The sequence below is a fragment of the Acomys russatus genome, chromosome 24 (genome assembly GCF_903995435.1).
Source record: "Acomys russatus chromosome 24, mAcoRus1.1, whole genome shotgun sequence".
In the NCBI taxonomy this organism is placed as follows: Eukaryota; Metazoa; Chordata; class Mammalia; order Rodentia; family Muridae; genus Acomys; species Acomys russatus.
The window spans coordinates 17267495-17290319 of NC_067160.1; the positions used below are offsets into that span (position 1 = coordinate 17267495).

Consider the following 22825-nt stretch of genomic DNA (forward strand, 5'->3'; position numbering starts at 1 on the left):
GTATATGGTGAGCTCAAGGCGAACCTGGGATTACAGGAAATCTCATTTCAACAAACAAACAAGCAAGTGAGCAATTAATTAATCAAACTGTATACTCCACCAGCCTAAGATACCACCTGGCACTGTTTGACAACCCTGGATTAAGGGAGATGAGTACACACTATCACCACCAGCAGGTTGGGAGACACTCTGTGCATAGTGATGATGTTCACTAACTGACTTCACATGGCATCAGTAATTTAGGAGCCAGCATCCTCTACTCATTGCCCTGCATTCGTTCTATAGTACTGCGCACAGTTGATGTGTTATCCTAGCTTTTTTTACATTATACTTTCACACAGAAGGGAAGTGTGTTTTGGATTTGGTAGCTTTTAGAAACATCTACTCTAGTTAGCAAGATTTGGGAAAAAAAATCCCACTTGAACCTTACATACAAAGAACATTTAAAGTGTTTATGGCTGTCATCTCTGCTTTTTAGGACAGGGTGAATTTTATACCATAATAAAGGTATTTAATTTAGACTTTCTGAAATGAAAGTTAAAGATTCATATTTTAAGTAGAAGAAAGACAGACATCTCTTGGTGGGAAGTGAATTGTAATGCTACTGTGCTGTCTGTAAAATCTGATCTGAGTTAGAAGGAAGCTGAAGAATGTTTTTTCTTTTGTTTTTGTGCTTAGCCTTAGCTGTCCTGGAACTCACTCTGTAGACCAGGCTGGCCTTGAATTCACAGAGATTCTCCTGCCTCTGCCACCGGAGTGCTGGGATTAAAGGCGTGCACTACCACTGCCCAGCTTGAGGCTGCAGGTTTTTGAGAAAAAGAGAATATTCTCTAAATTTAAGAAACTATTCTCTTTAATTCCCAAGCGTACATGTTCATTTTTATAAACGTACATTGAGATTTATTGTCTTGGAAAGATAACATATAATGATTGTACCCTCATTCCCCCCTTTTTTCTTCTTCTTGGTTTTCCATTCATCAGCATACTTTTTTTTTTCCCCTGTAGGAAACCTTTATTTTACCAATGCCTTTGTGTATGAAACACTGATAGAAGTACAACGGATCAATACTACATACCGCCGTGTTCTCCTCAGAGTCTCAGTGGATATGCCTAGGCATATTGTTGTTGACCCCAAGAACAGATACCTCTTCTGGGCTGACTATGGGCAGAATCCAAAGATCGAACGCTCTTTCCTTGACTGTACCAATCGGACTGTCCTTGTTTCTGAAGGCATCGTCACACCTAGGGGCTTGGCAGTAGACCACAGCACTGGCTATATTTATTGGGTCGACGATTCCTTAGATATAATTGCCAGGATCCATCTCAACGGAGGAGAATCTCAAGTCATTCGTTATGGCAGTCGATATCCAACTCCTTATGGCATCACTGTTTTTGGAGAGTCTATTATATGGGTGGATAGGAATTTGAAGAAAGTCTTCCAAGCTAGCAAGCAGCCGGGGAATACAGATCCACCAACAGTGATAAGAGACAATATCAACTACCTACGTGATGTCACCATCTTCGATGAGCGTGCCCAACCCCTCTCACCAGCAGAGCTCAACAACAACCCTTGTTTGCAAAGTAACGGAGGCTGTTCCCACTTCTGTTTTGCTTTACCTGAGTTGCCTGTTCCCAAGTGTGGATGTGCCTTTGGGGCTCTGGAAAGTGATGGCAAGAGCTGCTCTACTTCAAGAGACGATTTCCTCATCTATGCCCTGAATAATTCCTTGAGAAGTTTACACTTTGACCCTGCAGACCATAGCCCACCTTTCCAGGAAATAAATGTGCAACGAACTGCCATTGCTCTGGATTATGACCGCAGAAATAATAGGATCTTCTTCACACAAAAGTTAAACTCTATCCGAGGCCAGATCTCCTATGTCAGCCTGTATTCAGGGACCAGCTCTCCAACTGTCCTGCTTTCAAGTAAGTGCACGCTGGGTGGAGTTTACTGCGGCAGCAGATATAAGGAGGCCAGCGTACTGATTATTCTTAATGCACTTTGAGATTCTAGCATCTTCATGCCAGTGTATCTCTACTTGTGTGTACCCAGATATAGGGATTACTGATGGCATTGCCTTTGACTGGATAAATAGAAGGATTTATTACAGTGACTTTTCAAATCAGACAATAAATTCCATGGCCGAAGACGGATCTAAGCGTGCTGTGATAGCCCGTGTTCCCAAACCAAGAGCCATTGTTTTAGATCCCTGCCGAGGGTATGTCTTCTTGATTTATCTGCTTATTTGAAGATGGAGTGGACTAGAAATTACTTTATGTGCATTGAGCATAGCAGTAATGTGTCAACTTGTACAGAAACTGAGCTTTTTGGTGACTTTTATCTAGTCTGACTTAATATATCCATTTTGCAAATGTATTGTGGAGATGAATGGAGCACTTCTTTATTTACTATATATTTATGGTTACTTGCAATGAGATATTGTTTCCTCTGTAAAGAGTGGAAAGGTTTTTAAAAGCATCCTTGTTGTGAATTAATTATGACTTCTGTTTTTGATAACTAGGTACATGTATTGGACTGACTGGGGCACTAATGCCAAAATTGAGAGAGCCACATTGGGAGGAAACTTCCGGGTCCCCATTGTGAACACCAGCCTGGTTTGGCCCAATGGACTCACTTTGGACCTTGAGACCGACCTTCTCTACTGGGCAGACGCTAGCCTGTAGGTGTCTCCAAATCATGTGGATGTTGAGACATAGAGGGACTTGCTTAATGTGATGATAACCCAGAGAGATGTTGCCTAAAATTTTAGGAACTATTTTATGTTCTAGTTTGGTGACTAGAAATTTGTATGTATCCTGAGACATCCAAGTCTGCATCATCACAAGTAACTGTAATTTTAATGGAGTTACTCAATTTCTGACTATAGACCTCAGATTTGAACAATGTATCTGTTGGTTTTGGCCCTCTTTTCAAATCAGTCCTTTTTCTCTGGCATGCTTCTCAGCAAATTTCCTTTTTTAGACACTTGTAACATAATTATGGGATGTCTCCAAGTAACTGCACTGTAGTCTTCTTGGTGGATGAGTTCAAGGGATGGACTGATTTAGCTCATTGCAGGTGTTTGTCCACCCTTGCAGATTCTGGTTTTGTGATGAAATAATCTGATTTTTTTTCTTCATTCTCTTATTTGAACCACTGAAGTGATATCTTGTGTTATTCTAAGTAAATTCAAAGGAATCAACGTCACTAGAGAAAATAAATTCTAGCCAGCACTAGGCAGGCAAATCTCTGAGTTTGAGGCCAGCCTGGTCTTTGTACAAAGTGAATCCAGGACAGCCAGGACTACACAAAAGAAGCCTTGTCTCAAAAACAAACAAACAAACCACAAAAAACAAAAACAAATTTTAAAATATTTATTGCTGTGTTTCCCACAGGTCCCATGCATTATCCAAATCTTTTCATGGATTGCTCCTGCTTCTAATGTTAGCCTGGCTCTTACTAAATGATATATGTGGGCTGGAGAGATGGCTCAGAGGCTAAGAGCACTGACTGCTCTTCCAGAGGTCCTGAGTTCAACTCCCAGCAACCACACGGTCGCTCACAACCATCTATAATGTGATCTGATGCCCTCTTCTGGTACATGCAGGCAGAGCCCTGTATACATAATAAATAAATAATAATAAGTAATAAATAAATACGTAGGCCATCGTGTGACAGGCAAATAATACTTACCACCAGTAAAAAAGAAACACATGCCATGCACCGTATGTGCCTGCACCACTTGAGTAGCCATTGGAGGCAAGCCAAGGCATTATGATTCTTTCTCCATTCCAGCAATTGCTTTTCTTTCTGTTCGTTTCAGGCAGAAAATAGAGCGTTGTACTCTCACAGGCGCAAACCGAGAAGTCGTGGTCAGCACAGCCTTTCATTCCTTTGGCTTGACTGTCTATGGCCAGTACATTTACTGGACAGACTTCTTCACTAAAAAAATCTACCGTGCTAACAAGTACGATGGGTCAGATCTCATTGCAATGACCACTCGTTTGCCCGTCCAGCCTAGCGGCATTTCCACAGTTATCAAAAACCAGCAGCAGCAGTGTAGCAATCCTTGTGATCAGTTTAATGGAGGTTGCAGCCATATCTGTGCACCAGGTAAGGGGCTGAGCAGGAAGATGAAAACAAGGGAATAGTGGCAGCCATGACACTGACACGTGGTAAGGGATGCTGTAAGGATAGTTATTATCTCCAAGAAGAAGAAAAATATTGAAATGCTTGATGAGTGGAGGGTTGCATTGTAAGAGAGCCATATTTTGGGTTTCTGTTCTGTTGTGCATGGATTGGTTTTGTAAAGGCAGTTTAAGTGGATGGTGCTGGGAGGGACGGAGTAGGATGGAGGGTTCGGCTTTCTAACTTGAGTAGAGTCCCGATAATGTAATCTTCCTGTTTAGGAAGTATCATTCCTAGTTTGGTCTTTCAGGGTGAAATCTGAGTCCCTTCAAGGCCAGGTTCCTATGCTCACACTTTGCTGCTCTCTGCTGCAGGTCCAAATGGAGCCGAGTGTCAGTGTCCACATGACGGTAACTGGTACCTGGCCAATGATAACAAGTACTGCATCGTGGACACCGGGACCCGGTGTAGTCAATTCCAGTTCACCTGCCTCAACGGGCGCTGCATCACTGAGGACTGGAAGTGTGATAACGACAATGACTGTGGTGATGGCAGTGATGAGCTCCCTTCAGTCTGTGGTAAGCTGGACTTTGTTTTGTTTCCAGCTAAGATGTCATTGTGCGACTGTTGGGCACAAAATCCTGATGCACACGGATGGCTTTTCTGTTAGAGCTGAAAACATCCACTCTGCTAGCCCAGGCTGGAAATAGTTCCAAGACTCAGGTCGTCCATCTGTGACATTGAGTGGTTGTCACCGATCTTGTAAGAAACTGTGGGGCATGACAAGATGGCACTAAAGACGCCAGTGGGTGACTGTTACCATTTGACTATATTCTTCCTCACTGCCCATCTTCGGTTTTCATATCACTGGAGTAAGAGTGTCGATGGGTTTCTAAGTTGGGCACCTTTTGTCAGCAGAACAGTTTTGCATGCTTTTCTATTTTTGAGATAAACCTTAGAAGTGAGATTATGTGTCCAAATGCATTGACTTGCATTTCTCACTTAAAATGCTTTCTTTTATTTAAAAATGCTTTGCATCCAGTCTTGACTTTCCAAAGGGAGATGCATTGTAACTCTAGGCAAACACAGGACGACATCTTCTTTCAATGTCTTTTCTTCCTCCTAGCCTTTCACACGTGCCGATCAACAGCCTTCACTTGTGCCAATGGGAAATGTGTCCCGTACCACTATCGCTGTGATTACTACAATGACTGTGGTGACAACAGCGATGAGGAAGGGTGCCTTTTCAGAAACTGCAACAGCTCCACAGAGTTCATGTGCAGCAATGGGAGATGCATCCCCCTCAGTTTTGTCTGCAACGGCATAAACAATTGCCATGACAATGACACCTCAGATGAGAAAAACTGCCGTAAGTGTACCTTAACTCTTTGCTTTGGGGTCTGTGGTCCTACTTTAGGTTATAGAAGATACATTTTTTCCAAGAAAATTATTGCTTTCTGAATAAAAAAAAAATGTGTTCATTATAGTCTACTAAATGACTTAAAAACACACCTACCTAAATAGAACGTGTGCTAACACTGATGGGTCTGTACATATCTGCTAGATTTAAAGCTCACCTCATGAACATGTTTCTCTGCACCCCAGAACCAACTTAGGCCTCTCTTTACCACACAAAGATGAGCTGTGTCTTTCTGCTCACTTTGAATATGCCTCCCTGTGGTTTGAAGCTTTCCCTGGGTCTGATAGTGTCATCGTCATGTCATTCACGATATATTTGGGGTGTCTTTTTGAAGAGTCTATCTGGTTGTTTTATTTTGTTTTTAAAGCTCCCCGCACTTGCTACCCTGGGTTCTCCAAATGCCAGACTACAAATATTTGTGTTCCCCGAATTTTCTTGTGTGATGGCGACAATGACTGTGGAGATATGAGTGACGAGAACCCCATTTACTGTGGTGAGTGTGATAAAACCTCTTTGTGACTCCAGAGGAGCCATCGTGTCCCAGCTTTAAGTGGCAAAACTGAGTGACCTCAAGCAACTTAGTTTTAGTGAAACAATATTCTATATGAACAGTGGATGTGAAGATGCCCTTCTTAAAGCTTAATAACTTAGAGAATATTTGTATGAACAGATTTATCTTTTAACAACTTTCCATCCGGGCATGGAGGTGTACTGTACACTTTTAATCCCAGCACTCAGAGAGGCAGAGGCAGGGAGATTGCTGTGAGTTTGAGGCCAGTCTTGTCTACAAAGTGATTACCTCATAGTTGAATTTCTGATCTCATTCTGAGGAAATCCATAGGCTATCACAAAAGTTTGTCAGAGCAGTAATCGAGTACAACAGCAGCACAAAGAAACAAAATTCAGCATATAGCATCTCATAGAGTTGGGCACATTAGAGGTCACTGGCAAATCCATCGGCTGTTATGACCTAGGCAAGGGAAAGCCTTGTATGTAGAAAGAAAAAAAATTTTCATTCAGGACAAAAAAAGCTCATTCTAATATTTGCACCCACACATTAGAAGCTAACATGATTACAGCTACATAAGATTCAAAGGTAGCGGCTTCTCTATCCACCCTAACAATTCTGAGTTACAGAGAGTAGGTTAGAGTTTTGCTAGCTTTTGAGAATTATGATTTTAAAATTGTGGTGAGGGGCAGGCTTGAGAGTAATTTTATTTTAATATAATTCACTTAGTTAAGAAGTCAAGCCGGGCTAGGTGGCACACACCTTTAATCCTAGCACTTGGGAGGCAGAGGCAGGAGGATCTCAGAGTTTGAAGCCAGCCTGGTCTACCTAATAAGCTCCTAGACAGCCAGAGCTACACAAACAAACAAACAAACAAACAAACACACAAACAGATAGTAAAAAACCAAATAAATAAGAAAAAAGTAAAGACTTATTTTATACATTTTTACATCACAATACAATTCTTCGGTATTTTAAACATGTAGCTTGGGTTGTCTTCCTGTCTCAGTCTTGTGAATAGCTGAGACTGTTTTGCGGCCTGGGTCCTCCTTGGTATTTTCTAGTAAATAGAACTTACATCTTATATTCATCGAATCTTGAACAAAAGTTCAAGAAAACTGGGATACATTCCCCCCTGTATCCTATGTTCCTCCATCCTCATAGAAGCTTATAGAAAAGCTTCTTTTTCTGGAAGCAATTAACAGTTCAAAGATGCAGGCAGATGGGTGTGCGTTTTAATCTTGTGCCTATTCTCCAGCTTCACACACTTGCCAGAGCAACGAGTTCCAGTGCGTTTCCCCTCAGCGCTGCATTCCCAACTTCTGGTACTGTGACGGTGAGGCCGACTGTGGGGACAGCTCCGACGAACCTGCCACTTGTGGTAAGAATCTGCAACCATGAGTAGCTCAGGCAGCTGTTAGAGCAGCCAGGGCTTTTCTCACACTTTGAATGCTGGGCCTGTACTGCTGGGTGCTTGCTCTCCCTACTTCTGCTCTCAGAAGGGGTGTCAGAACCGTTGCGTAGGTGTCCATCAAAGAGCTGCTCCAGCAGGCACTGTGGGGAGCGGATGCGACTATGGAGGCTGCTCGTCGATGCTGGTAACGTGAGAAGGTGATGCAGCTGCAGCCAGTGCACTGTCTGGCTTGCAGGGATCAATTTTAGATGACTCTCACTGTAGGAGGATCTAAAGGTGACTGGATTCTTCACATACAAAGAGGAAGGCTTCATAGCAGGCACGCTTTTTTTCTTTCTCTCTTCCTATGCCCGCTTGTGGACTAAGGTGCCCTGAGCCAAGGATTTGTCTGTATAGATGAATGTTGCTACATAGAAGCCACTGCTACTGTTTCATGTTGTAATGGAAATGCCATGGAGATATGACAGCATGCAGCCCCAAAGCCACCTCAATATTTACTATGGAGTTGGGGAACACGTCTACTCATCATTATGTATAGTTTTTCAATACTCTTCTTCAATGATTATACTAGATAATAATAATAATAATAATAATAATAATAATAATAATAATAATAATAATAATAATATACTAGATAAGATAAAGATAATATTATTACACTATACTATATAAAACCCTTTATCTGGGGTGTGATTAGCTTAGTTTTAGAGTTAAATTTGTGCTAACCATTGAGTTCTGTGAAGTTTTATTTTATAGTTGATTGCTAGCTGTTCTTGGGTAGGTTTTTTGTTTTTGTTTTTTGTTTTGTTTTTTTGCTTTGGTGTCCTCACCTCAACACTGAAAAATATGTAGAAAATAAAGGGCATGTAGAATTTTTAGGATCTATAAAGAGAGGAAATAATAACTGTTAGATGAGTATATAACTAAAGTTAATTCTAATGCATGTTTATTGCAATATATATAAAAACATGAATTTCTAAACCGGTCACAGTAATAGAAATTAGTACTAAGTATGGGAGTTGTGTTCAGTATCTCCTCACTGTAATAACCCAGGTAATAGTGTCCATATATCTTATAGTTTGAAATTTTCACAGTTTTCCCCTGAATCTATTGATTGGGATGTGTATCTCACTGGTAGCCTTCTCCATGTGTCTTTGGCAACACTCCACTCCACCTCATATTGCTGTACTGTAAACCTCTAGTGTTTTCCCACTACATTTGTAAAATCACTTGTAATTATTTCAAAGGTTCTGACAGCTATAACATTTCATGTATTCCTGATATCCGCGTGAGCGAGCTTCTCACTGACATAAGCCACATATGAGTGTCCATGACGGAGGCCACACAGTAGACATCTCAGTCTTCTCATGGAGAGCTTCTCTCTTTTCAGGGCATTCTGTGAACACCTGCCCAGCTGCTGATTTCCAGTGTGATAATGGCAGATGTGTCTCAAATAGTTGGATCTGTGATGGTGATAACGACTGTGGGGACATGAGCGATGAGGATCAGCGGCATCACTGTGGTAAGTGAAGGCGGTTAACTCCTCTATAGAGTCACATTCCAGAGGGGAACAGAGACTGTTTCTGACTCTTTTGGGACTCTTTTCCTCCTACTGGATTGCCTCATCCAGCCTTAATGTGAGGGAGGAGCCTAGTCTTATTGCAAATTGATATGCCGTGTTTGGTTACTATCTCTGGATGGCCTGTCCTTTTCTTTTTCTAAAGGGAAATGGAAGTGAGGTGGATGAGGAGAACAGGAAGGAGACAAGAAGGAGGAGAGGAGTGGGAAGACAGGGGGAAGGGAATGTGTCACATGAGAGAATAAAAAAAAAAAGATATTTGTTCAAAAATTTTAAATGGAAGCCTTTCGTAGCCTTATGGGGAAAACATGTTTTAATGTAAATCTTACGGAAGACTAAGTAGAGCGTATTTAATGTTGATGTTTTGTTTCTGAAAAATGCAGACTCAAACCATTCAGATGGAAGTTTCAGGGGTATTTCAAATATGACCTTCCGTATATGCTTTGTCAGAGCGTTCAAGATTATAAAACCAGTGTGCTTCCGCGCTCTGAGGGCTCCTTGTCTGCTTTTGTTTCAGAGCTTAAGAACTGCACTAGTTCTCAGTTTACCTGTGTAAATGACAGGCCTCCAAGGAGAAGATGCATCCCACAGCTCTGGGTCTGTGACGGCGACCCAGACTGTGCAGATGCCCTCGACGAGCTGCAGAATTGTCCCACGAGGACGTGCTCTGCAGGAGACTTCAGCTGTGCCAATGGACGGTGTATCATGCAAACATTCAGGTGAACGGGGGATTCAAACGTGTCCCTCTAACACCCCAAATATTCATGGGGGGGCAGGGATGACTCACACATTAGCACAATAGTCACAAGGCCTAGTACCCATGACGCTCTTGGCTATCCAAGGAAGTATTTGGATTCTGAAACCCAGACCAGAAAAAGTGTTTTAATATGTAACTTACTAATGCATCTTATATTGATGTGGTTATTTATGTGTTCTTATAAGTGACATGGCCCAAGAAGACCCTAGAGTTCATGAGAGCTATAATGTTGCATTCTATAGAGGAGCAGAGAAATGAATGGGGTTAACTTGACATCACTGGTGTGCCTCCTTGTTTTCCACTTCGGGGCAGGCACAGCTATAAGAAGTTTCTCTCTGCTCTCTGCTGTAAGAAAAATAACAGTTTCATATAATGAGGGAAGAGGTCCCCCTCAGTCTTAGAACTAGGGGAGGGGAATAGGGTGAAAGCGGGAGGGAGGGAGGAATGGGAGGATACAAGTGATGGGATAACAATTGAGTTGTAATCTGAATAAAAAAAAAAAAGTTTCAACAAGTCTGCTTGGCTCAGGGTCAGGGCAGCTAACATTGTTGGATGTCAGGTGGAAAGGTCAAAGTTTCTGAAAACCTTTTTGTTTAAGTTAGAAGTTCAGATTCTCATGCAGAATATTTAAAATTCTTAACACTGTGTGTCTCAAACAGACTCAACCTACAGTTTGCCTCTTTGGAGAATTCTGTAACTCCTGTGATCTTTTTTTTTTTTTTTTTTTTTTTTTGTTTTTTTTTTTTTTTTTCTTTCTTTCTTTCTTCCTTTCTTTCTTTCTAACCCAAATGGGTCTCTTTAAAATGAATTTTGTTTTTATAGTGCCTCTTACTACCCTACATAGTAAATCTTTAGGGAAAGAGGGATAGAGAGATTAATAGAAGCCTCAATCAAAACAAGCAGCCTTGAAAGGAGTTTGCTGGTGGGAGGGAGTGTGTGATGATGTAGAACTCTCCTGGATGAATGTTGATATCAGGTATTTGGACATGCGGAACAGAAACAGATTGGACCCAATCAAGGATTAAAAGCATAAGGGGCCATTGAGAACACCAGCATCCATCAGACCACCAAGGCTAGGCAAAGAGATTGGAAGGTCAGAGCAGCAGAGGCCTGGGGCCATTGTGCCAGTGGCCGATGCCCATTAATACATACTGAGAAATGTCTGGAATACAGGGCAGCCAAGATTTACATGTGATGGTATCTTTAAGAGGGAAAAAGAATGCTTAACTCATATGCTATGAAGGTTGAAAAACTACCACAGCAGGAGAAGTCATGTAGATTGTCAAATCATGGATTGTGGCTGAATTGGAGATTGGGATTGATGGATATTTTGGAGGTAGAGGGCTAAGACATTGTAATCTTGTTAAAACGGTCAACGTGGTCCGGTGTCTCATAACACAGGTGTGATCGGCACAATGACTGTGGGGACTACAGTGACGAAAGGGGATGTTCATACCCACCCTGCGGTGCAGACGAGTTTACCTGTCAGAATGGGCGATGCATCACGAACAAGTTTGTCTGTGATGGGGACAATGACTGTGGGGACGGGTCAGATGAACAGGATCATCTATGCCACACCCCAGAACCCACATGCCCTCCTCATCAGTTCCGGTGTGACAATGGGCACTGCATTGAGATGCGGGATGTCTGTAACCATGTGGATGACTGTTTGGACAACAGTGATGAGAAAGGCTGTGGTGAGTACAGGGAGGAAAGAGGGACTCTGTAGGTTTTCACTCCCAACACAGTCTCTCAGAGCTTTCCTGTCTGTCTTCTACAAAGAAAATTTAAAAAGAAATGCTGTTGTTTTTATACTAATAGGTAAAGGTTTCTTGGTATATTATGTTGAATAATATTCAGGGTGTCCTCTAAGAGAATTGCTCAATAAGGCACGCAGAACGAAAAGAACACGGTGCTTCTCTTAGGGTTCTCAGAATGAGTTCTTGGCTTTCTCTTCATCTTCATCTTTGGGAGACTGGAACACTTAGTCCCCAGTTCGCACTGACAGCCAAATGTAAGGAAGCCAGCTAAAGGTTCTGCCTGTTTGAACTTCACACTGCCAAAGGTTCATACTCTCTATGGCGTTTATTCTGTTGTTCTTTTCTATGTGGTGGCATTCCTGGGACAAAAACTTAAATGGTTTAAAAGCAGAGAACATATCATTTTGTCTTTCGTCCACCATTGGTTATTGACAATTCTCATTAATGCATTTGCTAAATTGACTCGAAGTGTGTGTGTGTGTGTGTGTGTGTGTGTGTGTGTGTGTGTGTGTGTGTGTGAGTGTGCATGCCCAGAGAAATCCAGAATGAAAATGCTATGGAAATTTGGGGGAATTATAATGTTTATTTATAATAGTTATTTGCTGAAGTATATAAAAATTCTAAGTCATTATTAATGTTCAAAAATACTAAGTAAATTTAAAAATGGCATGTTTTACTTAGATGACACAATGCATATAGTATAGTATTATGAATTTTTAATATATTTAGTTTTAATGAAGATAAAGTTCCATTGAGTTTTGTGTATTATATTGTTCATTTTTATTTCATTTACTTGTTTATTTTGTTATTTTGAGACTAGGCCTCACTCTGTAGCTCTGGCTGGCCTGGAACACATTATGTAGACCACCATCTCCTAGCTGTCATAGAAATACCTGCCTCTGCCTCCCAAGTGCTGAGATTTAAGACAGATGTTATCATACCTGTCCTTATTTTTTTGTTTCATTTTGTTTTGTTTTTTGAGACTGGATCTTACTGGGTAGCTCAAGTAATCCACTTTATTCAGCTTTTGAAATTCTTGGATTATAGGATCACTCTGCCATACCCTGTGCATTGTAGGAGCCAAATCTTCTGTGATGTACAACTCAATTTTAATGTTCAGCTTGAAAAGGAATTTATCTCTTATAAGTCTACTAAGCATCCAGACTCATGGCCAGTGGGATTCCTAGTATACATTATTCCTTTTGCAAACAATAAAGCTAGCCTCTGGCTAGAAAACTAACTTCTTAGTGTTATGTGATAAACCAACAGCAGAAGTTGACTTGATTGATCATGGGTTTTGCACCTGTCGTTCATGAATACGCACGCATTCTTCTGGTCTTAGGGTGGCCGTGGCCACCTGACAGTGTCAGTGCTGTGTTGTATCTTTGAGCTCATGCTACCCCATAAGGCAAGTGTATATATAGCACTGGTAGCCTGTGATTCTGCAGGGCGTGAGTATCACACGCCTGAAATGGAAGATGTGACAATGAGCACACTGGGCCACCTCTTGTCTTCTTCCATCACGTTTTTAAGCTTACTGAGACATGGGCACAGTGGTTGTGACTAATGTCTCAGCTATGCAGGGACTGGTACAAGATGATACTTTTAGCTTTGTCAGCTTAAAAGTTCTAATGTATAATTGCTGAACTCTGTGGTGAAGGGCAAAGCTGGTTAGAATGTGCTGGATATCCTCTAATTTTGTTCTGATGACTGAAAAACCTATGACTGCTAAGAATATATATCATACTGCTAATATGCAAATATACATACATGTGTGTATAGAATTTGAATATTTAGACATTTCAATTGTGCTGTAAACTTTGAAAAGAATATTTAATGTGGTGCATGGAAACTAGCAGCTTTATTAGACAAGACACTTAAAAAAAAAACTTAGTTTTTCTCCAGTAAATATTGATGTCTTATTTAAAGGGGTTTGATTATAGAAATTTAATAAGGCATTCTCTAAATAATATGAGAAAAGACATTAAGCCAGGGAAGAAGCTGAAAAATTACTCACTTTTGAATAACCCATGTGGTCTCTGAAGTTTCCAGTGGTCTCTCTTCTTTTGTTATGATTTGCTAAGAATTGGCTATCTAGTAGGAATTTTGATTTTGAGTGTATTTTGATTTGGGATCTATGACTGATATTTCCGGTTCTCTGGTAACTGCCTTTTGCCCGCAGGCATTAATGAGTGCCAGGATTCTTCAATCAGTCGCTGTGACCACAACTGCACTGACACCATCACCAGTTTCTACTGTTCCTGTCTCCCTGGGTACAAGCTCATGTCGGACAAACGCACTTGCGTGGATGTTGATGAATGCCAGGAGTCACCCCAGCTCTGTAGCCAGAAGTGTGAGAACATAGTAGGTTCCTATATTTGCAAGTGTGCCGCCGGCTACATCCGCGAGCCAGATGGGAAGACCTGCCGGCAGAATAGTAACATCGAGCCCTATCTCATCTTTAGCAACCGTTACTATCTAAGAAACTTAACTACCGATGGCACGTCTTACTCCCTGATTTTGCAAGGATTGAGCAATGTTGTGGCCCTGGACTTTGATAGAATAGAGAAAAGGCTGTACTGGATTGATACACAGAAACGAATCATTGAGAGGATGTTTTTTAATATGACAAACCGGGAGACGATCATAAATCACAGATTACCACGTGCCGAGGGTCTGGCTGTAGACTGGGTCAGCAGGTAAGAACACAGCCTCTCCGGCCCAGGTTCTGACCTTCGATTCTGTTTCAGAAAAGGTTTTCTTTGTTGCTGCCCACCATAGGCCATGCCACTGGCTTGGAGAAGGGATTCTGGGATTGCAGAAGTAGACTACTATGCCTTGGCTTCTGGGGATTCAGGTCCCACTTGTCCAATGAGCCATCTCTCCAACTACACAATTTGTAAAAACATTAAAAATTCTGATTTCTTCAGGGCAATAGTGAATTGGTCTTTTCAACTTGGGTATATAGAAACATTTAATAACCCTTTCTGTGTCCCCTCTGTGCCCTCTTTTGTTTGAGAAAAGTGGCCTTTAACAGCTGTGTGTATGTGAGCTCAGATAGGAAAATAGGTGTATAAACAAAGTGGCTATAATGTAACCCCTGTCTCTCTACTGCAGAAAACTCTATTGGTTGGATGCCTTCCTGGATTGCCTGTTTGTCTCTGACCTTGAAGGTCGACACCGCAGAATGCTGGCCCAGCACTGTGTGGATGCCAACAATACCTTCTGCTTTGAAAACCCTAGGGGGATTGTCCTTCATCCTAAAAATGGGTACGGCCCTTCTGCAGCCAGGCACCTTTTCTCTCATGTATTCAATCAGCCATTCCTGTAGCTGCTTATGGACCAATCTCCTGCTGAGATCTGTCTTCGGTTTTCCTGCTTGGTGAATGGGTTAGAGCAATGAGTTGTATCACTCATCCAAATCCTATTTATCAGCTGGGCTTTGGAATGTTTATTATCTTTGGAGTCACATTTTGAGTTGTATACTTACAATATTGTGATAGATATTCCTTTAGTGGACTCCCTATATCAAAGCCACAGAAATACACAATGCTTCATTTTTAGGACCACCTGCACACCATCCTTACTCCCTTTCCTTTCCGAGAGACTCTGGGATGGGAACTTCATTTCTCTAAGTTTTTGGCTTCAGGGCCTGAGCCCTCTGTGTTTGCTCCCACAGGCATGTCTACTGGACAGATTGGGGTAGTCGAGCGTACATTGGGAGAATTGGCATGGATGGAACCAATAAGTCTGTGATTATCTCCACCAAGATAGAATGGCCCAATGCCATCACCATTGATTACACCAATGATCACCTGTACTGGGCAGATGCTCACCTGGGCTACATCGAGTATGTACCTAATTACAAAATAGTAGGGCTGTGCTTTCAGAGGATTCATCTCACTAACTGTAAATTCACCTTCCAACTCACCCAAGCACTCAGAGTCATTCCGAGACCCCTTCTCTTTTGTAAGACAGGCTCTCATGTATACCAGATTGTCCTCCAGCATTCCATGCAGCTAAGAATGACTGCTTCTATTAACTGAGTTGTATCCTCAGTCTGAGCTCATACCACCTGCCGATGAATGCATGGAACTCTACAGAAATGAGAAATCTATGCACAAAATGTATTATAATTCATTCACACATTATACCTCCATTGTTATCCCCTCGCTCTTATCTTCCTGTTGCTGCCCTCTCTCCCTCTTCTGCCCTAGTCCCCTCTGATGGGGTCGGGGTGGGGCCTTCTACCCGACTGTCTGGCCACAGCCTATCAGGTCTCATTGAGATAGCCTGCATCCTCTTCCTCTGTGTGTCTACAAGGCCGTCCTGCCAATGGGCAGTGAGCAAATCGTGGGTACCAGAGTGCATGTTAGAAGTTCAGCAGTAGTCCCCGCCCCCCACCCCGCAATGCAGAGAATTAGCTGTCCCATCAGCTACATCTAAACAAGGGTCTAGGTTCTGTGCATGCGTTGTCCTTGCTTGGCACATCAGTTTGTACAGCCCCTCCCGGGTCCAGATCTGCCAGACGTGATCGTCTCCTTGTGGAGCTCCTGACCCCTCCCCGTTCTTCCGCCCCCCTCCCAAACCCCTACTCTCGGTGCTCTGCCAGAGTCTGGCTTTGAGTCCCAGTATTTGTCTCAATTCCCCACTAGGTGGAGTCAAATAGTTTTCTCAGAAATTTGACAATATTTAAAATTTCCATCATTTCTGATATTCCTATTATTTCTTTGTTTCTTATATACAACAATATTCTCTTGTGTTTCTCTTCCACCTTTCTCTCAATACTAATTTGATTTCTTTCACCAAATAGCTTCTTTTACACTTACATACTAAATAAAAATTTAAAATTACAATTAAAACAAATAAATGAGCAGAAAAGAATGTAATCAAAGTTCTATGGCTACTGTTTACCTAGATAGTGAAGATAGCTAGTAAATTTGACTCAGCGATTCAGAGAGTGTTCTTTTATGCAGAAAACTTCTTCAGAGGACTGAGGTTCACTTCTTCCTAGTGCCCATGTGGAATGGCTCACAATAGCCTGTAACTCCATCTCCAAGGTGCCTGATGCCTCTGGAGGCATCTGCACACACACACACACACACACACACACACACACACACACACACACACACACAGATCTACAAAAGAATGATGCTGTCTCAGGAAATCAGAAGCGCTCAATGGGTAGAGACAGTGTAAATGCTTATTAGCCCATACCATAGCTAGGAGCTGGTGAGTCTGTCAGTATCTGTGGATATTCCAATTTTGGAGTATAGTTCAGTCATTTCTTTCATTAGAGAGTCAGAGGGCGTAGAATTTTCTTAACTGATGGGTTCACTCATTCATCCTGGAGGACGTTGAGAGGAGGGGCACTACTTACACTCCCTTCTTCCTGCCCTCAGATTCTCTGATTTGGAGGGTCACCATCGGCATACAGTGTATGATGGAACGCTGCCTCACCCCTTTGCTATGACCATTTTTGAAGACACCGTGTTTTGGACAGATTGGAACACAAGGACCATCGAAAAGGGAAACAAATATGACGGGTCGGGCAGGGTAGTGCTGGTGAATACAACGCACAAGCCCTATGACATCCACGTGTACCATCCATACAGGCAGCCGATCGGTGAGTAGGTGATCGTGGACTTGGGTGCAGTTGCTCTAGGGAACATGGATGCGTGTTAACCTTTTCTTAGAAGCAGTGTTGGGATAGAACCGAGGGCCTTGTGCCTGTTAGATAGAGGAGCACTCTACCAGTGAACTACATTTTAAGCCCTTAGCTTTTACACTAGGTGTGTAGCTCAGGTGGCCTTAGACTAGGTCTGCAGCTCAGGCTAGCCTTAAAGTGACAATTCTTCTGACCCTGACTCCAGAGCATTCCCATAATTAGTATTTTGATGAGAAAAACTGTTAAATATCAATTTTATCCCTAAATGCTTTGGGAAAATAGGGACATTTTGTGTGTCTCTATCAGTATGCAATTGTGTCACCTGTAAAAATTATCCCAATTGATAACAAAATTTAAAAATTTAAAGGAAAATCATAGTCATTATGAAGTATTTATTAAATGTCTGCATATGGCAGCATGCTTCGAGTCACAAAATGTTATTCTCATCTTCTCAGAGCACACTTCTTTCTTTCTTTGTGAAGTTCGATTCTGCTTCATGCAATTAAAGTTTATTACTCCTTTAGAAATAATGTGGGAGAGATTTGGAGTATACTTTTTGGGGGTGCAGATTGGCTTTTCTGGGTCTGCTTTGTTGTGATGTCTCGCTAAAAGCATCTGACAAACTTAAAAAGAAGGAAAAATAAGAATTATCATCATAATGGTTTTTATGATATTTCATTCAGTATTTCTCTCTGAATGTTAATATTCTTCATATGGCCACCAAATGGAGGCCGGGAAACTTAAGGCACTGCACAGACATCCAAACTTTGTTGTCTAAACCATGAGAATGAGGGAGAATTGATACGATAGTGTCTGTAGGGAATTACAACTCATATTTGAAATTTGGCACATGGACTCAGGCTGTGTTCTTGATTGCTTTCCCTGGACTTTGAGAAACATCAAAACCACTGTTTGCATTATTTAAACGTTGAGAAGATGATAACATCAGCAGATTTCTTTTAGTTAAGAGATGTGTAGCTAGCTGGTATTTGACACTCACAGCAATGACCACAAACACATGCTTTCTTCTTTTCCGTAGTGAGCAATCCCTGTGGTACCAACAATGGTGGCTGTTCTCATCTGTGCCTCATCAAAGCAGGAGGGAGAGGATTCACCTGCGAGTGTCCTGACGACTTCCAGACTGTTGAGCTGAGGGGCACTACACTCTGTATGCCCATGTGCTCCAGCACACAGTTCCTGTGTGGCAACAATGAAAAGTGAGGCACCTTTGGGTACACACTGACCTTTGAGACTCCGGAGAGTTGGGGGGTGGAGCGGGTTCTTTTCTGATTTTTGAGATGAATTCTTGCTGTGTAGTTCAGATTGGCCTAGAACTCATTGTGTAGCCCACACTGGCCTGAAGCTCAAAGCAATCCTCCTGTTTCAGCCTTCTGAGTGACGGGGGTGTAGGTTTCCATCGTCTGAGATTTTGGTTAATTAGTTTGGCTCATTGGCGGCACCAAACTTTCCGTCTAGATAAGGTCTTTGAGCAAAAAAGGGCTTTGTTAAGCAAAGAGATGACGCCCAATACCCAACACGACAGCATTTACTATGAATAAACCTATTTCCAATTTCGAGTTAACAGCCCTGAGGATTAAGGCCAGAGCACTTTTAAATATATATTGGTCCTTGGTTACCAGTACCAGGAGGTTCATCTGATGTTCGTTTGTGTCAGCCACTGGAGGAATTCAATCCAGAGTTAGGTGGGAAGCAATGTTAATGCTTTTAGATACGTCTGTTTCCTACAAATTTTATAATTTCATTTTTCTTTACAGCTGATTGAACCCTGTTGTGTGTGTGTGTGTGCCATATTGTGTTCTCCATAACTGGTTTCACTTCCTTGTCAATATAAATAGAGCAGCAATACACAGATATACAAGTGTCTCTATGTCGGGATCGTGCTCCTTCTGAGTGTAGGAGATCTAGATGAATTCTGTTTTTAATTTCAGTAGCTACCATCCTGACTATACTAGATTACAGCCCCACCAGCAGTGAGTTAGGGTGAGTTAGGGCTCTTCTCTCTCCCATCCTTGCCAGTACTTGTGGTCTGGTTTCTTGATGAAAGCCATTGTGACTGGACTTTTCCCATGTGGACTGTCTGAAGAAGAAATTGTCCTTTTTTTTTTTTTTTTTTTTTTTTTTTCCTTCCTATTTGATTTGTGGTCAATGATGTAATCAGTTTTTGGGGTAGACTCCATGTGACTTGAGCATATATCTGTCACACACACTTGGGATTTAATATCTAATTCTTTCTCAGTGTGGGCATTGCATAGTCAGTGGCCCTTGGTGAGTTTCTCTTTTCTTTGTGCAGGTGTATCCCTATATGGTGGAAATGTGATGGGCAGAAAGACTGCGCCGATGGTTCCGATGAATCAGACCTGTGCCCACACCGCTTCTGCCATCTGGGACAGTTCCAATGCCGGGATGGAAACTGTACAAGCCCCCAGACCTTGTGCAATGCCCGCCAGGATTGTGCTGATGGGTCTGATGAAGACCACGTTCTCTGCGGTACGCTGGGTTCCTTCCTGTTTTCTTTGTCCATTTCTGTAATCAATTCTATAGAATCAACCAAAAATCAGGTTCTAAAATTTTGGAGAAAATTTAGGGCCCATCCTGTATCATTTTTAAATAGAGGCTGTTAGTAAGTTGTCTAGATGTTCTCTGCTATGTGCTGGGTGCAGAATCCTCCTTGAGCTGACATTGAGAAAGAAATAAGGGATCCTTTTTTTTTTTTTTTTTTTCATTTTAAATGAGGGTGACATTTTTTTTTCTTTTATTAATAAGGGTTCCCAACTACAGACTAAAAATAGATCATCAAGAGTAGCAATAATCACAAACTTTGAAGACCATTAAATGGTAGGACAGAGTTAGGAGAAGGTATGTTTAACATCTGCCCCCTCTGCCATTCTGTGTAAAGAAACTGCAGTCTAATAAGAGCCCGTTAGTCATTTTAACAAGAGTAACTCTCCATGTAGTCATCATCGTCATCCGGGAAAAAAAACCAAAAACCTAAACAAAACAAAAACAACAACAAAAAAACCCAAACAAAAACAAAAAACCACTAGAATATAAACTCACTGAAAGGAAGTTTAGATGGGACGAATTCTCCAGCTTCCCCCAGTGAGAACTGGGTGCTCACACCCTTGGCAGCTTCCCCCAGTGAGAACTGGGTGCTCACACCCTTCTTAACTGGTAACTGAGCGCGCTCTTTGCAGAGCATCACCGGTGTGAGTCCAATGAATGGCAGTGTGCCAACAAGCGATGCATCCCAGAGGCCTGGCAGTGCGACTCGGTGGATGACTGCCTGGATAACTCAGACGAAGACAGTTCCCACTGCGCCAGCAGGACCTGCAACCCTGGCCAGTTCAGGTGTCACAATGGCCGCTGTATCCCGCAGAGTTGGAAGTGTGACGTGGACAATGATTGCGGAGACTTTTCTGATGAGCCCATCCACGAATGCAGTGAGTTCCCTGGGGTGGGCCATGGGAATCCAAGGCAAGTAGATGGTCAGATGACGATGACATGTCCCTCTGCTTCATAGCAAGAGAAGGGAACACCCTTTCTTGTCTTGTCCTTCAAACTCCATCACCTCAGGATAAAGCATAGTTGCGGAGCTTATATTTGCAACCAGACCCTGCCTACACCTCCCCTGCATGGCACTGAGTTGTCCAGCCATGCAGAATGCTATTCGGAGCACTCATGTGAGCTCATGTGAGAAATCAGGCAGGTGAGGCATAACCACTTTATAGGTGAATAAAGTGAGGCTCACGTGAAATAAATAGTCATATTACCACAGAACTAGCAATTCAGGGGTTTTACTTAAAACCAGGTACATGACCACAACAACTTTTATACAGGACAGCAACAAGGCCACACCTCCTAATAGTGCCACTCTTTATGGGGGGCCATTTTCATTCAAACCACCAGATGCCCCTTCCACTCCAAAGCACATCACAACACTAATGAATGGTACTGAGACAGCAAAAAAATTTAAGACTCTAACAGTCTGCTCATTGAACAGATCACACCTAACAGACGGCTGCTGCCAGAGTCTGGTTAGTGGTCACAAGATGACTGATTGCCGGCAGGCCCATCCATGTCCTCGGCATAACTGTAGTGAGGAGCCTTCGGCTGCTGTTTCCAGCAAGAGTGGTACTTCCATTCTCATTTCTTGCTTTCGTCCTCTTCAGTGAGTGCTGCTTACAACTGTGACAACCACACGGAATTCAGCTGCAAAACTAACTACCGCTGCATCCCACAGTGGGCGGTGTGCAATGGCGTTGATGACTGCAGGGACAACAGTGACGAGCAAGGCTGTGGTAAGCAGGGCTCCACAGGGGGAGGGGCAGCAGAAGGTCAGTGTCAAGGGCTTTTCTCACCTGAAAAGGAGTTGAGAGTCACTGGGGGAACTTAATTCATGTCTGCTTAAATGACAGCTGGTTCCAAAGCATGCGATACGCTAAAGAAGATAATATCATCAAGATGTTAGGAATATGTTTGATTTCTCCCAGATGTATAATCCTTATCCATACAAGTCTAAATAGCTTGTCTGATCTCATAGATGGTAGAAGGTACAACATGCCTCAGGAGAGAAAATCCTGAATCTGATGTATTATTATTTCATTACCATCGTATTCTTTAGTGTCTTTGTGACTTTTGTCATGCTGGCAACGTGGAAAACATTTATCAACAAAAGACCAAATACATAAATGGAAATTGTCAGTCTCTTGAAACCAAAGTGTCTGAATGTGTATTCTTTAGAAGAGAGAGAGAAAAAAAAAAAAATATATATATATAATCCCATTTGGTTTCTTGAGACAGGGTTTCTCTATGTATCAGAGCCATGGCTGTCCTGGAACTCTCTGTAGACCAGGTTGGCCTCGAACTCAGAGAAATCTGCCTGCCTCTGCCTCCGAAGTGCTGGGATTAAAGGTGTATGCCATGCCTGGCCTATAATGGGTTATTTTAATAACACTGGGTCTAAAACACTAAAGGAAATGTATTATTAGAACGTTCTCTTGACTCCATTTTAAGTCTCTGACAATGTTTTAGCCTTTTGTTGCCAATGACGAACTTGATGGCATTTTTTTCTTTTGGAATAGTTTTTACAAAAGGTAAGAAGGGCCTGGCACCATGATGAGGAAGGCTTATATCTTTCTATAATCCCTGAGACAGAGGCAGGCAAGTCAGCCAAGGCAACATAGAGATACCCTGTCTCAACCCTTCCCCAAGGGGAGGCTAGGAACAGAGTTAGCTAGCAGAGAGCTTCCCTATGTCTGGGAGCTTCAAGATTACAGAAACATAATCCTCAGACTGTATCTCAAGGAAGCCGGGACCTTGGCTTACAAAGCCTTGAAACCGATTGTGCTTTGTAGATGCGGTGCCCTGTGATCCCACGGGGGATTTTCGCTGTAGAAATCACCAGTGCATCCCTCTCCGCTGGAAGTGTGATGGCATTGACCACTGTGGAGATAACTCCGATGAGGAAAACTGTGGTGAGTGCTTTGGATGAGCAGGGCTGGGGTGTCAGTTCTTTGAGCCATTTTCTGTGGGCTGTGGAGCTTGTCTTTTCCTTTCGAAGTGCTAA

General features: G+C 42.3%; 1 protein-coding gene across 1 annotated transcript in view; it reads left to right on the forward strand.

Annotated features, from left to right (window-relative positions):
• The window catches only part of Lrp2 (LDL receptor related protein 2), a 157258-nt gene that overhangs the window by 104354 nt on the left and 30079 nt on the right, over positions 1-22825 (forward strand). Inside the window, exons 39-58 of the mRNA XM_051166627.1 lie at positions 1006-1926; positions 2054-2219; positions 2523-2681; positions 3825-4114; positions 4504-4707; positions 5256-5498; positions 5917-6042; positions 7316-7438; positions 8862-8993; positions 9568-9769; positions 11209-11504; positions 13750-14266; positions 14685-14837; positions 15247-15417; positions 16973-17196; positions 18278-18455; positions 19550-19746; positions 20454-20699; positions 21429-21557; positions 22614-22733. Coding sequence (XP_051022584.1) covers positions 1006-1926; positions 2054-2219; positions 2523-2681; positions 3825-4114; positions 4504-4707; positions 5256-5498; positions 5917-6042; positions 7316-7438; positions 8862-8993; positions 9568-9769; positions 11209-11504; positions 13750-14266; positions 14685-14837; positions 15247-15417; positions 16973-17196; positions 18278-18455; positions 19550-19746; positions 20454-20699; positions 21429-21557; positions 22614-22733 — 4797 coding nt within the window. The remainder of the gene's footprint in view (positions 1-1005; positions 1927-2053; positions 2220-2522; positions 2682-3824; positions 4115-4503; positions 4708-5255; positions 5499-5916; positions 6043-7315; positions 7439-8861; positions 8994-9567; positions 9770-11208; positions 11505-13749; positions 14267-14684; positions 14838-15246; positions 15418-16972; positions 17197-18277; positions 18456-19549; positions 19747-20453; positions 20700-21428; positions 21558-22613; positions 22734-22825) is intronic.